General features: G+C 43.6%; 2 protein-coding genes across 2 annotated transcripts in view; one reads left to right on the top strand and one right to left on the bottom strand.

Moving 5' to 3' along the window:
* mtrr (5-methyltetrahydrofolate-homocysteine methyltransferase reductase) overlaps positions 1 to 5,545 on the bottom strand; it is a 61,471-nt gene extending 55,926 nt beyond the window's left edge. The window contains exon 1 of the mRNA XM_033042931.1: positions 5,332 to 5,545. The gene's annotated coding sequence lies outside the window, so the exon portion shown is untranslated. The remainder of the gene's footprint in view (positions 1 to 5,331) is intronic.
* Positions 5,546 to 9,675: 4,130 nt separating this feature from the next.
* Positions 9,676 to 22,730, top strand: part of fastkd3 (FAST kinase domains 3) — an 18,814-nt gene continuing 5,759 nt past the window's right edge. Inside the window, exons 1-2 of the mRNA XM_033042942.1 lie at positions 9,676 to 9,693; positions 11,773 to 13,222. Of these exons, the coding sequence (XP_032898833.1) occupies positions 11,785 to 13,222 (1,438 nt within the window). The 5' untranslated portion in view covers positions 9,676 to 9,693; positions 11,773 to 11,784. The remainder of the gene's footprint in view (positions 9,694 to 11,772; positions 13,223 to 22,730) is intronic.

Below are 22,730 nucleotides of genomic sequence, written 5' to 3'. Positions count from 1 at the left end.
CAGTGTTAATGAAAAATAAGACCAGAGCACTTACAAGAAAAGATTTTGAGTAGAATGATCTATTTCAAATGCTTCCTAAAAAGCTGACCATTATTGAAGGCTGACTTCAGTCAATTAAAAACAACATATAATATCAAAAACAGTTGAGTGCATTGGATGCAGCTAAAAGCTTTGCACTGTATCATCACTGTGATGCCACTTGTTCAATATAGCTACATTAATATACAGTCAAAACAAGTTTTATGTTTATGATTATATACACTAGAACTGAGAGGTACGGGTACAATGAAAATCTTGCTGTTTTTACCACCACTCACTTAATCAAGCAACATGCATGCCTTGGTAGCCTCACTGTGATCTCTTCACAATGCATCTTCCTACCTATCAGCAAATTTCATAACTATATATGTTGCCTGTATACAAGTCATTTTATAAATTACGAAACTTTAGGTACCCAGCATCAAACCCTGTGGCATATCATTTGGTACCAAAGACTAAACAAAAAATAAACTGTTTTCTGTCAGGTCACTAATCTTCCACCCACAACACATTAACATGAGCTTTTAATATTCTCCGAGTACCTTTCTTTAGCACCTTATCAACTACCCTCTGAAAACTATGATATGAAGGGGTCCATAATCACAATTTTTTTAAATGCTAACCATTTTCCCTCCTATTGAATCCCATATGATGTGAAGATACATTCCTGTGTGAAATATTTTCTCTGAATGGTAATGTTTCCACAGTGCACCCTCTGTAGACTATGGATTCTGATTGTATTGCAGGCAAAAAAGGAAGTTGGTACTTTAACTAATTAGAAATGGATATATATTTTTTCTAACAGCTGAAAGTTGTACAATTATAAATAGAAAATATTGCCTTGTCAATTTGCCGAGCAAATCTCTTATGTGGCCTTGCACTGTGAACTGACAGACTGCAATCTTTGTCTTTAGTAAATAAGTTCAGTACTTTGTATATACTTTGCAATTAATCTGTCATATCAATTCAATAAAAGCACCTTTTTGTGTGGGAAGGAACTGCAAATGCTAGTTTAAATCGAAGATCGACACAAAAAGCTGGAGTAACTCGGCGGGACAGGCAGCATCTCTGGAGAGACAGAATGGGTGACGTTTCAGGCCGAGCCTTCTTCAGACTGATGTCAGGGGAGAGGGAGACACATGGATAAGGAAGTGTAAGGTGTGAAAATAAACAGCACCTCATATTTCATTTGGGCAGCTTACACCCTAGTGGTATGAACATTGACTTCTCTAACTTCAAGTAACCCTTACTTTCCTCTCTCTCCATCCCTCCCCCTTCCCAGTTCTCTGACCGGTCTAACTGTCCCCATCTACATTTTATGTTTGCTTTGTTGTTGTTGGAGGGGGGGGGGGGGGGAGGTCAACGGGTCCCACTTGGTCTAGTATATAATAAAGATTTACAGGAATATAAGGGCCTAACGCAGGCAGGAGGGACTAGAATAGATGAGGCGTCTTGGTCGGTATGAGAAAGTTGGGCCAAACTGTCTATTTCTAAGCTGTGTGACTGTGAATCCTCTGTTCTTGATTTACTGTAATGCACACCCAGTAGAGCAAGAGTTCTTCTCAGGTTTTCTGCAAATGCCTCCAGATCAGGTAATGAAAAATCATAAGAACCCAGGCTTGGTTTAAGAAGGAACTGCAGGTGCAGAGATGAGGGAGAAGGAAATAAACAAACGAGGGAGGAGGAGGAAAGATGCAACACCTGTCACTATACCTACTCCCTCGACTCTGTCCAGGGACCCCGACAATCCTTTCATGTTAGGCAGAGGTTCACTTGCACCTCCTCCAACCTCATCTACTGTATCCGTTGTTCAAGATGTGGACTCTTATACATCGGCGAGACCAAACGCAGACTGGCGATTGTTTTGCAAAACACCTTCGCTCAGCCAGTGTGAACCAGCCTGATCTCCCGGTTGCTGAACACTTTAATTCTCCTTCCCATTCCTACACAGACCTTTCTGTCTTAGGTCTCCTCCATTGTCAGAGAGAGGCTAAATGCAAATTGGAGGAACAGCATCTCATATTTCGCTGAGGCAGTTTATAGCCCAGTGGTATGAATATTGATTTCTCTCACTTCAGGTAGCCCCGGCATTCACTCTCTTTCTATCTCTCTCCCACCCAAGTCACACTAGCTTCTCGTTTTCGCCCTACAAACAGCTAACAATGGCCTGTTTCCTTCATCATCATTACTTTTTTGCATATCTTACATTCATTGTTCATTCTCTCTCCACATCAAGTTCAAGTTCAAGTGAGTTTATTGTCATGTGTCCCTGTATAGGACAATGAAATTCTTGCTTTGCTTAAGCACACAGAAAATAGTAGGCATTTACTACAAAACAGATAAATGTGTCCATATACCATGATATAAATATATACACACATGAATAAATAAACTGGTAGTGCAAATAACAGAAAGTGGTTGCTAATAATCAGAGTTTTGTCCGAGCCAGGTTTAATAGCCTGATAGCTGAGGGGAGTAGCTATTCCTGAACATGGTTGTTGCAGTCTTCAGGCTCCTGTACCTTCTACCTGAAGGTAGCAGGGAGATGAGTGTGTGGCCAGGATGGTGTGGGTCTTTGATGATACTGCCAGCCTTTTTGAGGCAGCGACTGCGATAAATCCCCTCGATGGAAGGAAGGTCAGAGCCGATGATGGACTGGGCAGTGTTTACTACTTTTTGTAGTCTTTTCCTCTCCAGGGCGCTCAAATTTCCGAACCAAGCCACGATGCAACCGGTCAGCATGCGTCTATATCTCTCGTTTCCCTTATCCCCAACCAGTCTGAAGAAGGGTCTCGACCCGAAATGTCACCCATTCCCTCTCTCCAGAGATGCTGCCTGTCCCGCTGAGTTAACTCCAGCTTTTTGTGTCTATCCTGGCTTGGTTTAAACAGAATTATAAAACTAGCAGAGTAATAAACAAAATCAACCTTCTATTGATAGCCATGTTTTTAGCTACATTAACAGAATGGCCTTTGTCCATGTTTTTGTTACTCTCCTTAGAGCCACTTCCTTTCAACACATTTTTGGAGTATTGCCTTGTGTTCACTCTTAAATAATATGAATATTGCCCTGTGTAAAGTTCTGTGGTGTTCAACTAATTTGCGAAGAATGCTGTATAAAATTATGCCACAATTTCTGTTGAATTATCTCCATAAAATCTTCCACGTGAGCCAGACGATCATTAGAAACTCAATTGAAATACCTCATGTATAAAATGTCATCTCCAAAACAATGGCATTCCCATACTGGAGTCTGCTGCCTGGATTCAAGCTCTTTCTTCTCTGGAGCAAGTCTTAAATTCCAACAATCAGAGAGAAAAGTTCTCCCAGATGAATGTTGGCTGATACTGCTGTCCATCTACTAATAATAAACACATCAGCTCTGAGATGATAAGTTACATCTATTACAGTACCACACGGCACTGAAGAAACTGGGTCAGATTTCAACTCAGTACAGTTGAAATGTGTACAGCTGTTATTTCTAAATATTTTAAACAGTGATCAGAAACAGAACACTGCCCACCCTAATTTCAACTGTGTTTAAGAAGGAACTGCAGATGCTGGAAAATCGAAGGTACACATCAGTCTGAAGAAGGGTTTCGGCCCGAAACTTTGCCTATTTCCTTCGCTCCATAGATGCTGCTGCACCCGATGAGTTTCTACAGCATTTTTGTGTAGCCTCATTTCAACTCTGTCTTATCACCAATCCTTCCCATGTCTGAATCTCCTTTCCTTCAGTGTTCCCTTCCCCGCCCAATTCACTAATCTCCCCAAAATACATAAAGACATCCATATTGATCAATTGAAATTACATAATACTGCAGTTTGTTAAATAATTTGTAGTTCATTATGAAAATCTTCTGTAAGCATCATCCATGTTGGTTGAATAAAGTAATACAGCTGGCAAAACATTAATTGCTGAAAGAACTCAGTGGATTATGCGACATTTGTGGAGGGAATGGACTGGCAACGTTTCGGTTGGGAACCTTTCCTGGTACTGATTGTAGTAAAGCTGAATAAAGCAGAGGTGAAAGGGTAAAAAGAGGTGGTGTATAGTTTAAAAATACAATATGGAAACAGGCCCTTCGGCCCACCAAGTTCATGCCCCACCATCAATCATCATCCATTCACACACTAGTTTTACACACTCCCTACACAATTGGAGGCACAACCCTGCGTCGGATCTTCTTTGCAATTTATTAAGTTACAGTGTGATTCAAACGAGTGTAAATTCTTTATGACAAGTGGACCCTGGAAAATCATCGACAATCCCAAACTCAACGCAGCATAAACCGCAGCCGTCAGTACGTCAGAAACAACATGTGGTAATTTGAATTTCACTGTACCTTAATAAGCGAGTTCGGTATTCCGACTGCACATGCTCAGATCATGGGTCACTCGCGATAATCATTCTCAGCAGCTGTGCAGCTGCATGGGTGCAGACCTGCGTTTCGTCCGTGGTCGGGATCAGTCCCGGGTCTCTGACACTGTTGAGTTGCTGCTGGGCTGTTCCCGTCCCCTACCAGGTGTCCCGTCCCTGTCCGGGGGCGGCCGGGGATGTCCGGGGTGGCCCTGGTCAGGTGGGGCGCTGGCCCGTTGCGGTGGCGGCCCGGGCTTGCAGCCGGCATGGAGATGAAACGCTAGTCAAGGGCTATCGGTTAACCCAGCGGGACAGGCAGAGTTGAGCTGGAATTGGCACTTCTTCTCCGTGCTGGCTGTGGGCCTGGGCCGCCGCTGCGGCGGGCTGGTGTCCCGTTGGTCCGGGGTCACCCCAGTCGTCTCCGGTCACCCCCGGACGGGGATGGGGCGCTCCGGGGGCCGGTACAGTGGCGGTTCGACAGTGCCGAAGGCCAGGGTTCGATCCTGGCTGTGATTGGGCGCGGGTCCGTGTGCATGCGGCGGCACGGTTGCCGGGGGGGTGTTTATCGCGAGTGACCTTTGACAAATCCCATGATTCCTTGCATTTTTCGGAATACCAAACTCGCTTATTGGTACATGTGACAATAAACTGGCCTTGAAACCAAAGATCCTATAGCTATAGGATCTTTGCTTGAAACCTTGTCACTTAAGATAGGCACAAGAAGCTGGAGTAACTCAGTGGGTCAGACAGCATCTCTGGAGAAAAGGAATAGGTGAAGAAGGGTCGCGATCCGAAATGTCACCTACTCCTTTTCTCCAGAGATGTTGCCCGACCCTGAGTTACTCCAGTTATTGGCAGTTACTCTAGCACTTTGTGTCTTTCTTCGGTGTAAACCAGCATCTGCACTTCCTTTCCTACACGTGTGTTACTTACGTTGGTGGACTGATTGCGACAAATGTCCTTTTCGTGGGAGCCGCGGGAAGAAGTGCCCTCAGGCTGAGAAACGATATACAATAGTGAACCCCGCTGGGTTGAGAGAGACGACACTGGGCGGAACGGCGGCTGATGATGAGCGGCTTGTGTGTGAACAGTGAGAGTAGATGGGAACTCCCCCTGGATACACTCAACGTTCCACTCACTCGCAACATCGACACCAGGCGGAAGTGCGCAATGGCCCGCCCACCCCCTGATGGACAGCACCACTGTCCAATCGCGTCTGGAGGACGACGGTAGTGAGCCAATGAGCGAAGGGGAGGCGGGTGCAGCGCGGTGACGTCAGGCGGGTGTCGGGAGTTCCCGGCAAGGATCAGTGACGTAGGTGCTGGGGCTATCTCGGGCGGTGCAGGGCGCTGTTATCTGTAACTTTTCTGCTAAAACATGCGGGAAGATATGCCAAATGATGCAGGCAGTACAGAGTGAGCCAACACATACCCTGAAGATATTAACAGCTGGAGTTTTATCTGTGTGCCGGGTGGGCGGAATGTTTTCCGTGTTAACATGATCCGTAAATGAAGCTCATCTTCCAACTTTTTCACCCAGAGAGTTGTGCATCTGTGGAATTCTCTGCCACAGAAAGCAGTGGAGGCAAATTTACTGGATGTTTTCAAGAGAGATTTACCTCTTAGGGCTAAGGGAATCAAAGGATATGGGGAAAAAGCAGGAACGGGGTACGGATTGTGGATGATCAGCCATGATCATATTGAATGGATGTGCTGGCTCGAAGGGCCGAATGGCCTACTCCTGCACCTATCTTCCATGTAAAAGGTGCAGTAATAGTTATTATTTCAGTTTCGGTCGATTTTGTTCTGTGACCTACAGAAAAAAAAGACTTTTAAGTATGAACAGCAGAAAGAACATACAACAACCCAGAATCCGTTCTATCAAGCAACAAGATGTTGAATGTTGTGAATCTCGCATAGTAATCGCAAGTCACCTCAGAACCATCGTAGAAGCAAATCATCCTTAATCAAGAGTGAGATTTTAAACTGATGGAATGGAGATGTTGGGAGGCTGTAAAGTAACTTAATAATAATGGCTCAAAACCGTTCATAATCTGAACCACCTGAATACAAGGAAAATTGTTCACAGTGATTAATGTTTTGAATACAGATGACACTGATTTAAGGTAAATAAATCACGGGAGGAGTGAGATTTTTTGGTCATGTCCCCATGATCTAAAACTCAAATCAAAAGAATGTTAGGAGCTGATTCAATCATTACATTCAAAAAGGAAAACTGATAGATAATTGAGGAGGAACCCTATTGTAGAACTACTAGGTGAAGTAGAGCAGACTGCGTGTTGCAGGGGACTAGTTTAGGTTGGATGGGTAGAATGGCCATGCTATTACAATACTATAGTTCTATATATTTCAAAGATTGAAAAGACTAGGCTTGTATTCACTGGAGTTTAGAAGGATGAAGGGGGTCTTATAGAAACATATAAAATTATAAAAGGACTGGACAAGCTAGATGCAGGAAAAATGTTCCCAATGTGGGGCGAGTCCAGAACCAGGGACTACAGTCTTAGAATAAAGGGGAGGTCATTTAAGACTGAGATGAGAAAAAACTGTTTCACCCAGAGAGTTGTGAATTTGTGGAATTCCCTGCCACAGAGGGCAGTGGAGGCCAAGTCACTGGATGGATTTAAGAGAGAGTTGGATAGAGCTCCAGGGGCTAGTGGAGTCAAGGGATATGGGGAGAAGGCAGGCACGGGTTATTGATAGGGGACGATCAGCCATGATCACAATGAATGGCGGTGCTGGCTCAAAGGGCCAAATGGCTTCCTCCTGCACCTATTTTCTATGTTTCTACATCTTCATGTAAATATTTGATTGTTTATATTGAAAATCTAATTTACTTGAAGGAATATATTGGATTAAATGGTAGTTTTGGTATCTTCATTGATTTTTACATAGATCATTTTAAATTAGAACATTCAAGCGGATATAACATTCAACATAACCAGCACACTCACTGTTATCAGGTTTGCTTATCATAGCAAACCAGAGAAGCAGGGGTTTGAATTTTAAAAAACCCTCCCTTTCCATGAAAATGACATGGACAATGTTCCTGGTTACACAAAATTGCTGGAGGAACTCAGCGGGTGCAGCAGCAGCATCTATGGCTGGTTCCTGGTTTGTTTATTTTGTCCTTCCAGAAATTATCCACTCCTTATTTTCTTTCCTGAAAACGTAAGGTAGTGGCTTCCACTGGGATAAAGTTCCATGGCTCTTCACAGATTTTCTGTAACTCATCCAAATGGACATTACTTATAATGTAAGCAAAGAACATTGCAACATAAGGTGTAGACCATTCAGACCGTGGCACATTTCAAGACAATCACTGCTGATACACAGACATGTCCACTTTCCCGTCCATGTTGGGCCAGAATGCATTTGATCACTAAAGGTCAATTAAATACACTGAAGTAAACTAAATGTACTTAAATGTACATGTAAATTACCTGAAACTGAACTTTCTCTTTATAGTCATGCCCTCCATTGAAATGAATGTAGTTACTGAAGCTGTGCAGGTCGAACCTGCAGCAGGTTTTCCAGCATAACAAGAAAATTACCGGCTAACAGGCTTCCACGGGCATCCCAGGCTCCCTGAGACGATAATGGAGGTAAATCCTGGCAGGTTTGAGGACTCTGAAACTAAGGGCTTTGCACTAAGGAAAACTCAGCAATGCTGGACATCTTCATCAGAGGAGGTTTGAGGAAGATATGATCATTTTTTTTTAAATGCAGTCTGAAAATCTGGAAATGTAAGTGGATATCCAACAGTTAAATATAATTTTTATTTAATGTTGTAAGCTGTGATTCGGTTTCAGAGTAAATTCAGTAGTAACCCTTCTTCAGACTGATGGAGTAGGGGGAGAAAGATGGGAAAGAGATCTAGGTTGAGACAAAGCTTGTCAAGTGATAGAAGGTTACACCTTTAGGAGGTGTGATTGACAGTCGGGTGGAGAACTTGACAGAGAGTAGAGGTAAAATGGAGACATCAGATTTCACCTCCATCTATGGAAACATATAAAATTCTTAAAGGATTGGACAGGCTAGATGCAGGAAAATTGTCCAGAACCAGGGGTCACAGTTTAAGAACAACGGGTCGGCCATTTAGGACTGAGATGAGGAAAAACGTTTTCACCCAGAGAATTGTGAATCTGGAATTCCCTGCCACAGAAGGCAGTGGAGGCCAATTCACTGGATGTTTTCAAGAGAGAGTTAGATATTGCTCTTAGGGCTAAAGGAATCAAGGGATGTGGGGGAAAAGCAGGAAAAACTATTTTTAGATGATCAGCCATGATCATATTGAATGGCGGTGCTGGTTCGAAGGGCCAAATGGCCTACTCCTGCACCTATTTTTCTATGTTTCTATCTTTTGTAACCCCTATCACCCATCTGATAATCAACACCAAACACTCCTCACCTGTATCATGTGGTACGGTAAGGTAGAGGAAGGAACAGGCCATCTAGCCCACATTTGCCAGGCTTTGTCCCACACCCACTTCTTACCGAACTTGATCTCGCCAGCCCCACTCCATCAGTCTGATGAAGAATCCCTACTCAAAACGGTATCTGCCCATTCCTTCCACGGAAGCTGTCAGACCATCTGAGCTCTTCCAGCACTTTGTTTCTTGATCAAGATTCCAGCATCTGCAGTCTCTTGTGTCTTCATGTTAGATGAAATGTATAGCACAAACGTGCATTGTGACTATCTTCTGCTGTTGCAATGACCGCAAAGACAGAGAATGCAATATCTGCAAAGGAGTGCTGAATTATTTGGGTTACGCTGGTATTTCACTAATTTTGTTGTTAAATCCATCTCCTTCAGATCACCGTGTGGCGCCTTATTTATCGTGTGATCGCGCTCAGCAAAGTTGATCAACCCTTTGCCTTCACATTTGCTTCTCGACACACTGAGTTCCTCCAACAGTGGGGGGTTTTTACCATAACTCCTGGTGGAAGCAACTTCCAACCAGAGATCCTATCTTTGCTTCCAACGGGGGCTGGTGTGGGGACCAAAGATACTAGAGGAGCTCCTCTAGGATCATTGGTGGGGACTGTGAGACAGCGCCGCCTGCCGCGCTGTAAACCAAAGTTATAGCTCCTCTATAATTAATCTTTGCTGTAAACTGCGGGGAAGCCGTCAGTCAGTCAGTCCGCCGCGCTGGAAACTCCGGGGAAGCGCTCAGTTTATGGACATGAGGAGCGGAACTCGGGGAAGGCTGTCGGTTGGCCGTCGGCGCCGCGGATGCACCGGTGAGGACCGGGGACGAGTGCGGGGTTTGGAGTGAGTTGGGGGGGAGTAGGGATGGGGGGGGGAGTAGGGATGGGGATGGGGGGGAGTAGGGATGGGGGGGAGTAGGGATGGGGTGGAGTAGGGATGGGGGGAGTAGGGATGGAGGGGGGGATGGGGGGGAGTAGGGATGGGGGGGGAGTAGGGATGGAGGGGGGGATGGGGGGGAGTAGGGATGGGGGTGGAGTAGGGATGGAGGGGGGGATGGGGGGGAGGAGGGATGGGGGGGGGGGAGGGATGGGGGGGATGGGGGTGGAGCAGGGATGGGGGGGTGGGGGTGGAGTAGGGATGGGGGGGGTGGGGGTGGAGTAGGGATGTGGGGGGGGGATGGGGGACTGTTGGGGGCAGGAGCGGGGCATTGGGGGTGGAGTAGGGATGGGGGTGGATCGGGCGTCACGGGGTGGGGGCGAGGGGGGGGGGTTGGGGGAGAAGGTGGGATTTGGGGAGGGGGGGGAGAGAGGTGGTTTGGGTGAGGGGGGGGTGAAACATCAACTAGTTCAGGCAACATCCATGGAGAGAGAATCCGAGCGGTCCAGGCCCTATCCCCATCATCCCCATGCCAACCCTCTGCTGATCCATCGCCTCCAATGTCAAGACCATTCGTCCAGATATATCGCAAAGCCTCTGCCTCAACCACACCCTCAACACACAGCCTCGTCCCACTGAAAAAAATCTTCCCCAGATCTCTAATCCTCACCGAAATCCTGTTCCCACTGGTGGGGGAGAAGCCTCTTGCAGTGTACCCAATCCATGCCCCACATCATTTTGTAAACTTGTACCAGGATCCATGTCTGCCTCAAGGAAAACATCCAGTCCCCCCTCAATCCCAGGTGACAGCCTGGAGGATCTACTCTGCTCCCTTTTCAATGCACTCATCCCCATCCTGTAATGTGTTGCACGTAACCTGCGCACAATATTCCAACTGTGGTCCAACCAAAGATTGTACCATTACGTACTCTTTCTATTCCCAACCTAATGAAAGCAAATACCCAATATTCATTTAAAACCCGTTATCTACCTGTTCTCAGGGATTGTTGGGCATCTATTTGAAGATGTGTCAGTTCCACAGTACTTCCTCGGGTCCGACCATTCATCACATATATCCTAGCCTAAGGATTCTTTCCAATATGCATTAGATCACTTTAGGATTAAATTCCACCTGCTGTTGCTCTGTCTTCCCAATTCATTTAGTGGCAAAGACTACCCTCCACATTATCACCAGCACAACCAGTTTTCACATCACCTGAAAATTGAACATGAAGTTGAAGTTGGGATGTTATGTTACAGTTGCACTAGATGTTGTTGAGCCTCAGTTGGAGTATTGTCTTCCTGCTACAGGAAGGGTGCTGTTAAGCTGGAAAGAGTGCAAAGAAAATTTACGAGGATGTTGCCAGGACTCGTGGGCCTGAGCTTTCTGGAAAGGTTCGGTTGGCTAGGAATTTATTCCTTGTAGTGCAGGAGGCTGACGGGTGCTCTTACAGAGATATTTAAACTCATTTCTCCCAGGATCAGTGAATCAAGAAGGGCACAGGCTGAAGATGAGAGGGAATGGATTTAAAGAAAGTGAAGGGCAATTTTTTAACAGAGGATACTGGTTTATATGTAATGAGCTGTCAGAGGAGGTAGTTGAGGGAGGTACTTTAAGAGCATTTAAACCACACTTACACAGGTACATGGAAAGAAAGGATTTCGAGGAATATGGGTCATCCACAGGCAAATGGGACTATTTTAATGTGGTGTCTTTGCTGGCCAGGATGAGTTGGGCAGAAAGGCCTATTTCCATGCTGTATGGTTGGGCCAGGTTATTGATTCTCTATCAGCAATGATTGTACAAATGAAATTGTAAATTATTGTGATAAGGATTATATGGAGATATATTTTTGGTCATTACTTATTAATTAAATCTTGAGTTTAGGCCATTATATTATGGAAATATTTAAGAGTATGTAATTTGTTTTTAACCTACATCCTTTGACTTTCTTAAAAATAACTGCAAATTATAACTACAGTGCATTTTTGCATGGACCTTTTCGCTATTCCTAAAGCACATTTTTGTTCCTTTTTTTGTCATAGGAAGCTGCTGCTATGGCATTGAATTTGTTAAGATTCTTTGATTTCCTTTCATCTAAATTTCAAACCTGCAACATCTTACAAATTATGAAATGGAAATTGTACCCTTGCAAACGTTTTAACAAAATTCTGTACCCGCAATATGGCCCGATTTTATCGACAGGATGTCTAAAGATATGCCATCAATGGGTCCCTCATAACGGATACCACAGTGTGATCAGGGATCAGCCTGATTTCACTTCAGGGACAGTGTGCCTTCATGGAGATGCTGCGGCCAGTTTAGAGATGGGCAGCAAACAGTTGTCCAACGAACAGAACTTTTTAAAATATTTGAACATTAGTAAAACAGCCAAACAGATCTTTAAACTACTGAAATCCTCAAAGTCCATTACAGACACAATGGCTGCTTCTGCCTTGCTTAAAATATCACAGGTTGAAACGGATGAGAATGAGCTGGGAAAGTCTGCAATCCTGCTGGAGAATGAGACAGTCAAGGCTTTGTGCTTCCAGTTTGAGCAGGAGTCTCAGAGGCTGAGCACCACGGCGTTGGTTACTGCACTGTATGCCTGTATCCAATTGTACGTTGACCCGCAGAGCACACTTATGACGAGAATGTTGTGCGAAAGTCAAGAGCGGCTTGGCAAAGGTCAGATGCTCATTAAGGACTTGTGTTTGCTGGGTGAGGCTCTGCTGAATTTGGAGGGCCCAGAATGTGGAACATTAAAGGAAATAATGGAGCAAGTTCAAGGACAGACATTGGAGAACTGGACATCTGAAGAGCTACCAATGGTTTATAACCTGCTGGTGGCTGGCGTGGGAAAAGGAGGAAAATACCAGGAGCTGCTAAACAAAATGAATTCTCGTTCCCTTCATTTCGCTTCCAGAATGAGCCATAAAGCCAAATGCGACATACTCAATGCAATGGTTGTTCTCAAGCAAACCCAAGCAATTCCTTTGGTAATTAATCTCTGCAAACATTCAGTACGACATGTTCCTCATTTCTCTGACCGGGAGCTCATAATAGTACTGAACGCTCTAATATGCTTTGGACTCAGCGACAGGTTTTTTATTAATGCCATGGAGCAAAATATCCCGAAAAAAGCCTTTGTCATGCAGCCCGAAGCAATCAGTAAGATGATGCAACATTGCAACCAGCAGCGGATCCTTTCACCACCCATATTTGATGCAGTTGCTGAGAGTTTTGTTTACAATTCAGACAACTTTACAACTAAAGAAATTGCCTTACAAATAATGCCATTTGGCAGGTTAAATTATTTGCCTCCAAATGTAGGTCAGCTGTTTCGAAAGATTGAAGACCTATTAAGGGGACGGTTTTCACAATTCCAGCCTCGAACTCTACTGAGCTTACTTCACTCCTGTATATTAATAGGACGATTTCCTGTGAATTTTGTGTCCAAAATCTTTAGTCCCTACTTTCTGCAGCTGCTGGAAGGTGAGCCTACTTGTTTTATTACAACCTTTTCATACCTTGCGTACCATCAGGTTCAGGGGTACCAAAGTCATCTTTCATTCATTCTTGAATAAAAATAATTACCAAAGTAATTATTTTATTGTGAAATATTAATTATTTCAGTTTAGAAAATGTAAAGTAATATTTTGATTATTAGATAATTGGAGCGTTTTGGAAGATTTGAAAGTTAGCCCTGAGGTTTTATTTAGTCAATTCAGTTGCATAAGTGTACATTGGTTTATCATGCTATAGCTGATGGTGTGAATTTATTAATCGTTGCATCCTTGTGAATTTCATAATGCAAGATATCCTCCAATTCCACTTCCTCACCCTGCCTGAACTATTTAGTACTCCTGATGAGACAAAATCAATTTCCCCATATGTTCAGTTTGGTTTATTATTGTCACGTATACCGAGGCACAGTGAAAATCTTTTGTTTGTATGCTATCCAGTCAAAGTAAAGACTATACAAACTAAAGTAACAAGCTAAAACTAAAAATCAAACTAATATGCATCTGCAACTTGATTTGGAAAGGTATTAGTTTATTATTATTATATGTACCGAGCTACAATAATGCAAAAGAGAACAGCAACAGAGTGCAGAATATAAAAGAGAGCAATTTTGAAAAGCTGAGAAATTTGAAGTTTCACTCATGAAGGCTGCATTTAATTACTGGGCATTTCAGCAAGAGGCATATTTAAAACAATATCCCATCTTAGGGAAAGAAAATAATATTAGGGGGAGCGGTGGTAGCCAATGAGTATCAACCAGGGAAGAGGCCTCATTGCACCTTGTATTGGGAAATTAGCCCAACTAGTCGATTGGAGTTTCAGTGCGGGAGCACTTTGGAAACAATTATCATAACTCTGTATGTTTTAAGATAGTAATCCATAAAGATGAGACTGGACTTCAGGGGAAAGTGCTGATTACACTTCAGGGGAAGGGCTATACAACAATATTGGACAGGAACCGGGGAAATAGATTGGGAACATCTGTTTTTGAGTAAATTCCACAACTGACGTGGGAGTCTTTTAGAGCCCAGTTGGTTAGAATTCAGGACCAGCATATGTCAACAAAAGTAAAAGATAAGGCTGATAAGTTTCTGGAATCTTGGATGACAAGAGATTCAAGTCTAAAGTATAGTAACGAGATGTTGTAAATTTAGTCAAAACAATTAAAAAATGGATATGTAAGCTGGGATGTAAATGCATTGGGAAGCTGAATTTGGGCAAAACCTTTAAGGAACCAGGAAGGAACTTAAACAAGCACCCATAAGAGCTAAAATGCCTAGGGCATCCCATTCCCCAGACAGGATTAAGAAAATTCCCAAGACATTTTACATATATTAAATACATGAGGGTAGCCAGCAAAAGGTCAGGTCTACGGAAAAACAAAGGGTGGGATTTATGCCTCGAGCCAGAGGAAGTGAGCAAGGCACTAAATGAGTACTGTGCATCGATATTGACCAAGGGGAAAACACCGATGACAGTGAGATCAGGGAGGGAGGGGGCTGTTGATATTAAGGAGGAGGAGATATTGGGGCTTTTGAAGAACATTAAGGTGGATATGTCTCCATAGCCTAATGAGATCTATCCCAAGATACTGAAGGAAGCAAGGGAACGGATTGTTGGGGCCTCAGCTGAGATCTTTTTACCTTGTTTAAATGCAGCAAAGACCCAGAAGACTGGAGAATAGGCAGTTTAAGAAGGCCAATAGGGACAAACCAGGAAATTATAGTCCAGTCAGCCTTGCGTCAGTGATTGGGAAATTATTGGAGAAGATTCTTAAGAACAGGATTCACTAGTATTTGGGAAAACCGGGTGTTAAGCAAAAGCAGCAGGGCTTTGTGTACGAGGAGATGACGAAGGTGATTCATAAGATTAGGACAGTGGATGTTGTTTACATTGACTTTAATAAAGCATTTAACAAGATCCCTTATGGTAGGCTGATCTAGAAGTTTAAGTCACATGTGATCCATGATGAGTTGTATATTGGATTCAAAATTGATCAAAGAAGATGTAGGGCAACAGTAACGGGATATTATTGTGATTCGAGGTCTATGATCAGTGGTAATAATAATAATATTAATATCTTTTATTGTCATTGCACATCAGTGCAACGAGATTTAGTATGCAGCTTCCAACCGATGTAAAAGAAAAGTAAAATAAATAAATAAGCTGTGTGACGTGACCATCCGAGGGAGACAGTCCAGGGGGGATGGGGGGGCACTCAGCAGGGCCGGTTCAGAGCCGCTCTAGCTCTGGGAATAAAGCTGTTTCTGAGTCTGGAGGTTCGGGCGTAGAAGGCCTTGTAACGTCTGCCGGAGGGAAGTAGTTCGAACAGTCCATTACAAGGGTGTGAGGAGTCTTTATGGATGCTGACGGCCTTCCTGAGGCACCGTGTGTGGTCGATGCCCTCCAAGGCTGGTAGCTGTGTCCCAATGATCCTCTGCACTCTGTGGACGACGCGCTGAAGAGCTCTCCACTCCGCCTCCGTGCAGCTGAGATACCACACAGAGATGCCATACGTTAATATGCTCTCTGTGGTGCAGCGATAGAACGTTGTCAGCAGCTGTTGGGGCAGACCAGTCTTTTTTAATGTCCTCAGGAAGAACAGTCGTTGCTGTGCCTTCTTGACCAGCGCAGCGGTGTTGGTGGACCATGTGAGGTTCTCTGAAATGTGGGTGCCCAGAAACTTAAAGCTGGACACTCTCTCCACACTTACCCCGTAAATGGAGATTGGGGCGTATTCTCCATTATGGGACCTCCTGAAATCAATAATCAGCTCCTTGGTCTTGGAGGTGTTTTGTGACAAGTTGTTACGTGCGCACCAGTCCGACAGGTTCTGCACCTCCGTTCTGTATTTTGTTTCATCACCGTTGGTGATCAGCCCAATCACTGGTGTGCTGTCTGCAAACTTCACGATGGTGTTGGTGTCGAATGCAGGAACACAGTCGTGAGTGAAGAGGGAGTAGAGCATGGGGCTTCGTACACAGCCCTGTGGTGTGCCGGTGCTCAGGGTGATAGTGGAGGACAGGTGCGGGCCCAGTCTCACTGCCTGCGGTCGCTCCGTCAGAAAGTTCAGGATCCAATCGCATATCGGCGAGCTGAGGCCTAGCTGGTGGAGTTTGGTGGTGAGCTTGGTGGGGATGACCGTATTGAATGCAGAGCTATAGTCAATGAAGAGCATCCTCACGTACGTGCCCTGTCTGTCCAGTTGAGTCAGGACAGTGTGAAGAGCCAGAGAGATGGCATCCTCTGTTGATCTATTTGCCCTGTATGCAAATGCCCAATAAGGAACCATGCTGGGATCTCTGTCAGTGGTCTAATTAGTAAGATTGCAAACTACACAAAAATGGGTGGAATTGCAGATAGTGAAGTAGGTTGTCATTGGATACAATGGCAGTTAGAAATTTAGGTACAGATATGGCATATTGAGTTTTACCCGGACATTTGAGGTAAAGCAATTTGGGAAGAGAAATGCAAGAGCAAAGCATACAGTAAATAGGAGGACCGTGAGGAACGAAGATGTGATGAAGAATCTTGGATGTGAGTCTGCAGTTCCCTGAAAGTAGCAACTTGTAGATGATTTATATCCTGCTGTATACGTTGACAGCCTTCCTCATGGTCCACGACCTGAGCAGTCTTGGTGTCTTCTGCAAATGTTCTAACCATCTACATTTACATCTATTCTATCAATAAGCCAGTTTTGAATCCATACAACCAAGTCGCAATTAATCCCATGCATCTTGATCTACTGGATCATCCTACCTACCATAGGGGACTTTATCATATGCCCCACTAAAATCCATGTAGACAACATCCAAAGCCCTATCCTCAAGCATCACTTTAACAATCTTCTCAAAAAGCTCAATCCAGTTCGGAAGACACAACTTGCTGTGTACAAACATACGCTGACTATCCCTAATTAGCCCATTCTTTTCCAAATGTTCATTCCAATTGATTTCCAACCACTGGCATGAGAGTCACCGTCCTATAATTCCATGGATACTTTCCTTCTTAAATAAAGAAACAACATTAACTACACTACAATCCTCTGGGATCTCGCCTGTGGCTAGACAAGGTGCAAAAATGGTTGTCAAGGCTCCTGCAATCCCCTTTCTTGCCTCTCTCAATAACCTTGGATAAATCCTATTAGGTCTTTAGATTTAAACACCTTAATGCACTTCAAGAGCCCCAACACCTCCTCCTTAATATCCTACTGCACTCGCATATAAGTATTCTCCACACTAATCTCACTGTCATCCATGTCTTTCTCCTTAGTGAAAACAGATGCAAAGTGCTCATTTACTACCTCGCCTACTTTCCCCAGACACACACATTTCCTTCTTGATCTTTGAGTGGTCATCCCTTCTCCCTGTTTACCCTCGTGTTTTTAATTTAGGTTAAATAGCTTTGGGACTTTCTTTAATCTGACTCGCAAAGCAATTTTATGGCCCTTGTTGGCCCTTCTGATCCCCCACTCGAGTTCTTTCCCCCCACTATTTTCCACAAAGTCCACATCTGATTCCATCCTCTTAAACTTTGAATGTGCTCCTTTTTCTTATTGGCCAGATTTACAACTTTTTTGGTCATCCAAGGTTCTCTTTGATATCCTTATCCCTCTCCTCACTAGAACATGCCGGTTCTGAACTTCGATCAACTGGTCTTTAAATGACTCCCACATATCAGATGTGGTCTTGCCCAATAAAAATTGCTCCCAGTATACCCTTCCGAGCACCTGCCGAAAAGTTGTAGTTTACCTTGCTCCAATTTGGCACTTCCACCCCTCTTGAATACACTGCAGAAAGTCTGTTGTCTTGGCTTCTTTTGGTAATTTGTCTACATATCTGTTCCTCTATCTCCCGCTCACTATTGGGGGTCGGGGAGAAGGGGGGGAGGGGGGGGGGGGTGCTATAGTACAATCCCATTAGAGGGCTTGCATCTTTCTTATTTCTAAGCTATACCCATATTGCCTCAGGAGACAAATCCTCCAGTATATCCTGAGTATCATCGTGACAGCCATCCTGATTAGTAGCGCAATACATCCACCTCATTTATCTTCCTCTCAATCACGTCTGAAACATCTAAACCCCTGAACATTGAGCTGCCAGTCATGTCCCTCTCACAACACATTTCTCCAATGGCCACACACCATATTCCAAAGCACTGATCCAAGCTCTAGGTTAATTTGCTTTCTCCACAATCCTCAGCGTTACATAGATACATAGATACATAGAAAATAGGTGCAGGAGGAGGCCATTCGGCCCTTCGAGCCTGCACCGCCATTCAATATGATCATCCAACTCAGTATCCCGTACCTGCCTTCTCTCCATACCCCCTGATCCCTTTAGCCACAAGGGCCACATCTAACTCCCTCTTAAATATAGCCAATGAACTGGCCTCAACTACCCTCTGTGGCAGAGAGTTCCAGAGATTCACCACTCTCTGTGTGAAAAAGTTTCTTCTCATCTCGGTCCTAAAGGATTTCCCCCTTATCCTTAAGCTGTGACCTCTTGTCCTGGACTTCCCCAACATCGGGAACAATCTTCCTGCATCTAGCCTGTCCAACCCCATAAGAATTTTGTACGTTTCTATAAGATCCCCTCTCAATCTCCTAAATTCTAGCGAGTATAAGCCAAGTCTATCCAGTCTTTCTTCATATGAAAGTCCTGACATCCCAGGAATCAGTCGGGTGAACCTTCTCTGCACTCCCTCTATGGCTATAATGTCCTTCCTCAGATTTGGAGACCAAAACTGTACGCAATACTCCAGGTGTGGTCTCACCAAGACCCTGTACAACTGCAGTAGAACCTCCCTGCTCCTATACTCAAATCCTTTTGCTATGAAAGCTAACATACCATTCGCTTTCTTCACTGCCTGCTGCACCTGCATGCCTACTTTCAATGACTGGTGTACCATGACACCCAGGTCTCGCTGCATCTCCCCTTTTCCTAATCGGCTACCATTTAGATAATAGTCTGCTTTCCTGTTTTTGCCACCAAAGTGGATAACCTTACATTTATCCACATTATACTGCATCTGCCAAACATTTGCCCACTCACCCAGCCTATCCAAGTCACCTTGCAGTCTCCTAGCATCCTCCTCACAGCTAACACTGCCCCCCAGCTTAGTGTCATCCGCAAACTTGGAGATGTTGCCTTCAATTCCCTCATCCAGATCATTAATATAAATTGTAAATAGCTGGGGTCCCAGCACTGAGCCTTGCGGTACCCCACTAGTCACTGCCTGCCATTGTGAAAAGGACCCGTTTACTCCTACTCTTTGCTTCCTGTTTACCAGCCAGTTCTCTATCCACATCAATACTGAACCCCTAATACCGTGTGCTTTAAGTTTGTATACTAATCTCTTATGTGGGACCTTGTCGAAAGCCTTCTGAAAGTCCAGATACAACACATCCACTGGTTCTCCTCTATCCACTCTACTAGTTACATCCTCGAAAAATTCTATAAGATTCCTCAGACATGATTTACCTTTCGTAAATTTATAGCTGACTTTGTCCAATGATTTCACCACTTTCCAAATGTGCTGCTATCCCATCTTTAATAACTGACTCTAGCAGTTTCCCCACTACCGATGTTAGACTAACTGGTCTGTAATTCCCCGTTTTCTCTCTCCCTCCCTTCTTAAAAAGTGGGGTTACGTTTGCTACCCTCCAATCCTCAGGAACTACTCCAGAATCTAAAGAGTTTTGAAAAATTATCACTAATGCATCCACTATTTCTGGAGCTACTTCCTTAAGTACTCTGGGATGCAGCCTATCTGGCCCTGGTGATTTATCGGCCTTTAATCCATTCAATTTACCCAACACCACTTCCCGACTAACCTGGATTTCACTCAGTTCCTCTATCTCCTTTGACCCGCGGTCCCCTGCTATTTCCGGCAGATTATTTATGTCTTCCTTAGTGAAGACGGAACCAAAGTAGTTATTCAATTGGTCCGCCATATCCTTGTTCCCCATGATCAACTCACCTGTTTCTGACTGCAAGGGACCTACATTTGTTTTAACTAATCTCTTTCTCTTCACATATCTATAAAAACTTTTGCAGTCAGTTTTTATGTTCCCTGCCAGTTTTCTTTCATAATCTATTTTCCATTTCCTAATTAAGCCCTTTGTCCTCCTCTGCTGGTCTCTGAATTTCTCCCAGTCCTCTGGTATGCTGCTTTTTCTGGCTAATTTGTACGCATCATCTTTTGCTTTGATACCATCCCTGATTTCCCTTGTTATCCACGGATGCACTACCTTCCCTGATTTATTCTTTTGCCAAACTGGGATGAACAATTTTTGTAGTTCATCCATGCAGTCTTTAAATACCTTCCATTGCATATCCACCGTCAACCCTTTTAGAACTAATTGCCAGTCAATCTTGGCCAATTCACCCACACGTCTCATACCCTCAAAGTTACCTTTCTTTAAGTTCAGAACCGTTGTTTCTGAATTAACAATGTCAATCTCCATCCTAATGAAGAACTCAACCATATTATGGTCACTCTTGCCCAAGGGGGCACGCACAACAAGTCTGCTAACTAACCCTTCCTCATTACTCAATACCCAGTCTAGAATAGCCTGCTCTCTCGTTGGTTCCTCTACATGTTGGTTTAGATAACTATCCCGCATACATTCCAAGAAATCCTCTTCCTCAGCACCCCTGCCAATTTGATTCACCCAATCTATATGTAGATTGAAGTCACCCATTATAACTGTTTTGCCTTTGTTGCACGCATTTCTAATTTCCTGTTTGATGCCATCCCCAACTTCACTACTACTGCTAGGTGGCCTGTACACAACACCCACCAGCGTTTTCTGCCCCTTAGTGTTTCGCAGTTCTACCCATACCGATTCCACATCCTCCAAGCTAATGTCCTTCCTTTCCACTGCGTTAATCTCCTCTCTAACCAGCAACGCTACTCCACCACCTTTTCCTTTCTCTCTATCCCTCCTGAATATTGAATATCCCTGGATGTTCAGCTCCCAACCTTGGTCACCCTGGAGCCATGTCTCCGTGATCCCGACTATATCATAATCATTAATAGCTATCTGCACGTTCAACTCATCCACCTTATTACGAATGCTCCTTGCATTGAGACACAAAGCCTTCAGGCTTGTTTTTACAACGCTCTTACCCCTTATACAATTATGTTGAAAAGTGGCCCTTTTTGATTTTTGCCCTGGATTTGTCTGCCTGCCACTTTTACTTTTCACCTTGCTACCTATTGCTTCCGCCCGCATTTTACACCCCTCTGTCTCTCTGCTCACCCATTTAATATTCCTCCATCTCTCCCTGCCTACCCTCCCTTTGAGTCTTGTTGATCAACACTTCTACTTTCCTATCACTCCTTCCCCTTTCTGACCTACTACTCAAGTTCCAACCATTGAAACTGATAATGCACTAAAGGTGCGCATATGTGGATAGAGTGGTTAAGTTAATGTATCAGCTCAGTGACCTTTCATCAAAACCCACAAAGAATACTGACTCAACATTATTTCTGGGAAGTAACATATCCAGCCTGAAAGGGGTGCTTTGAAATTTTCCAAGTGGTGGGATCTATAATCTTATACTCTCCAGTGCTCTTGCATCCATTACAAATAGTTGTTTCAAAAGTCTACAAATATTAGCAATGTTACAAAATTGTGAGATTTAAAAAATCAAGTCTGCAATTTATGCCATCAGATAAAGCATTAAAAAAAGTTTAATTTGACACCTAATTCACTTTCATATCTTCTGTATTAAAAAAGTTATGGCCATTTTCATACTCTGAAATTAGCATCTTGTTCCCTATTGCTTTTCCATTGACTTAATTCAAAAGCTGTGCTCAAGGACAGTCAAAAGCCCATAACTTTCTTAAAAATTAAGAGAACTGAATGAAATTTTCAGTTATTATAGATTGAAGCATTCTGAAACAAATATGAGAAAATCTTACTTGGATGACCTGAAATTAAAGCATATAATTAGTTAGTTACCCAATTGTAGCTAATTACAAAATCCAATTACTAGATCTAAACATCTATCCATTTCTCAAGAAAAGATTAACATTTTTAAATAGCATTCACACAATAATTCACAATATAACATGATTTTTAAATCTCATTGCCATTAATTTATAGGCCATTTGGAAGGAATTTAGTGTTTAATTCCTGTAAATTAATGGCCATTTAAATCATCTTGCGAGTGGGATTTTGTGGAACGCGCTGGTTTGGAACGTTGCATTTGCTGTGAATTTAAATCTCATATCAGCAGGAAAAATATTGCCGGTTCGTATGTTTACATAATGACATTTTCGCAATGTGAAATTTTGATTAAAGGCATCCTTAGAAGCAAGTTTATATATAAAATAAACGGCTTTCCTTTACCTGTCCCGTGCATGAAATCCGTCCCCGTTGTCGGCGTTGACGGCTTTAGAAGATTATTTTTAATTTACTCCTGTTCGTAAAATATCCAGTGCAGTTTAAAAGAAACTTAATAAAACG

The sequence above is a fragment of the Amblyraja radiata genome, chromosome 2 (assembly GCF_010909765.2).
Source record: "Amblyraja radiata isolate CabotCenter1 chromosome 2, sAmbRad1.1.pri, whole genome shotgun sequence".
In the NCBI taxonomy this organism is placed as follows: domain Eukaryota; kingdom Metazoa; phylum Chordata; class Chondrichthyes; order Rajiformes; family Rajidae; genus Amblyraja; species Amblyraja radiata.
Note: the sequence above shows the minus strand (reverse complement) of the source record. Positions and strands in the feature narration are given on the sequence as shown.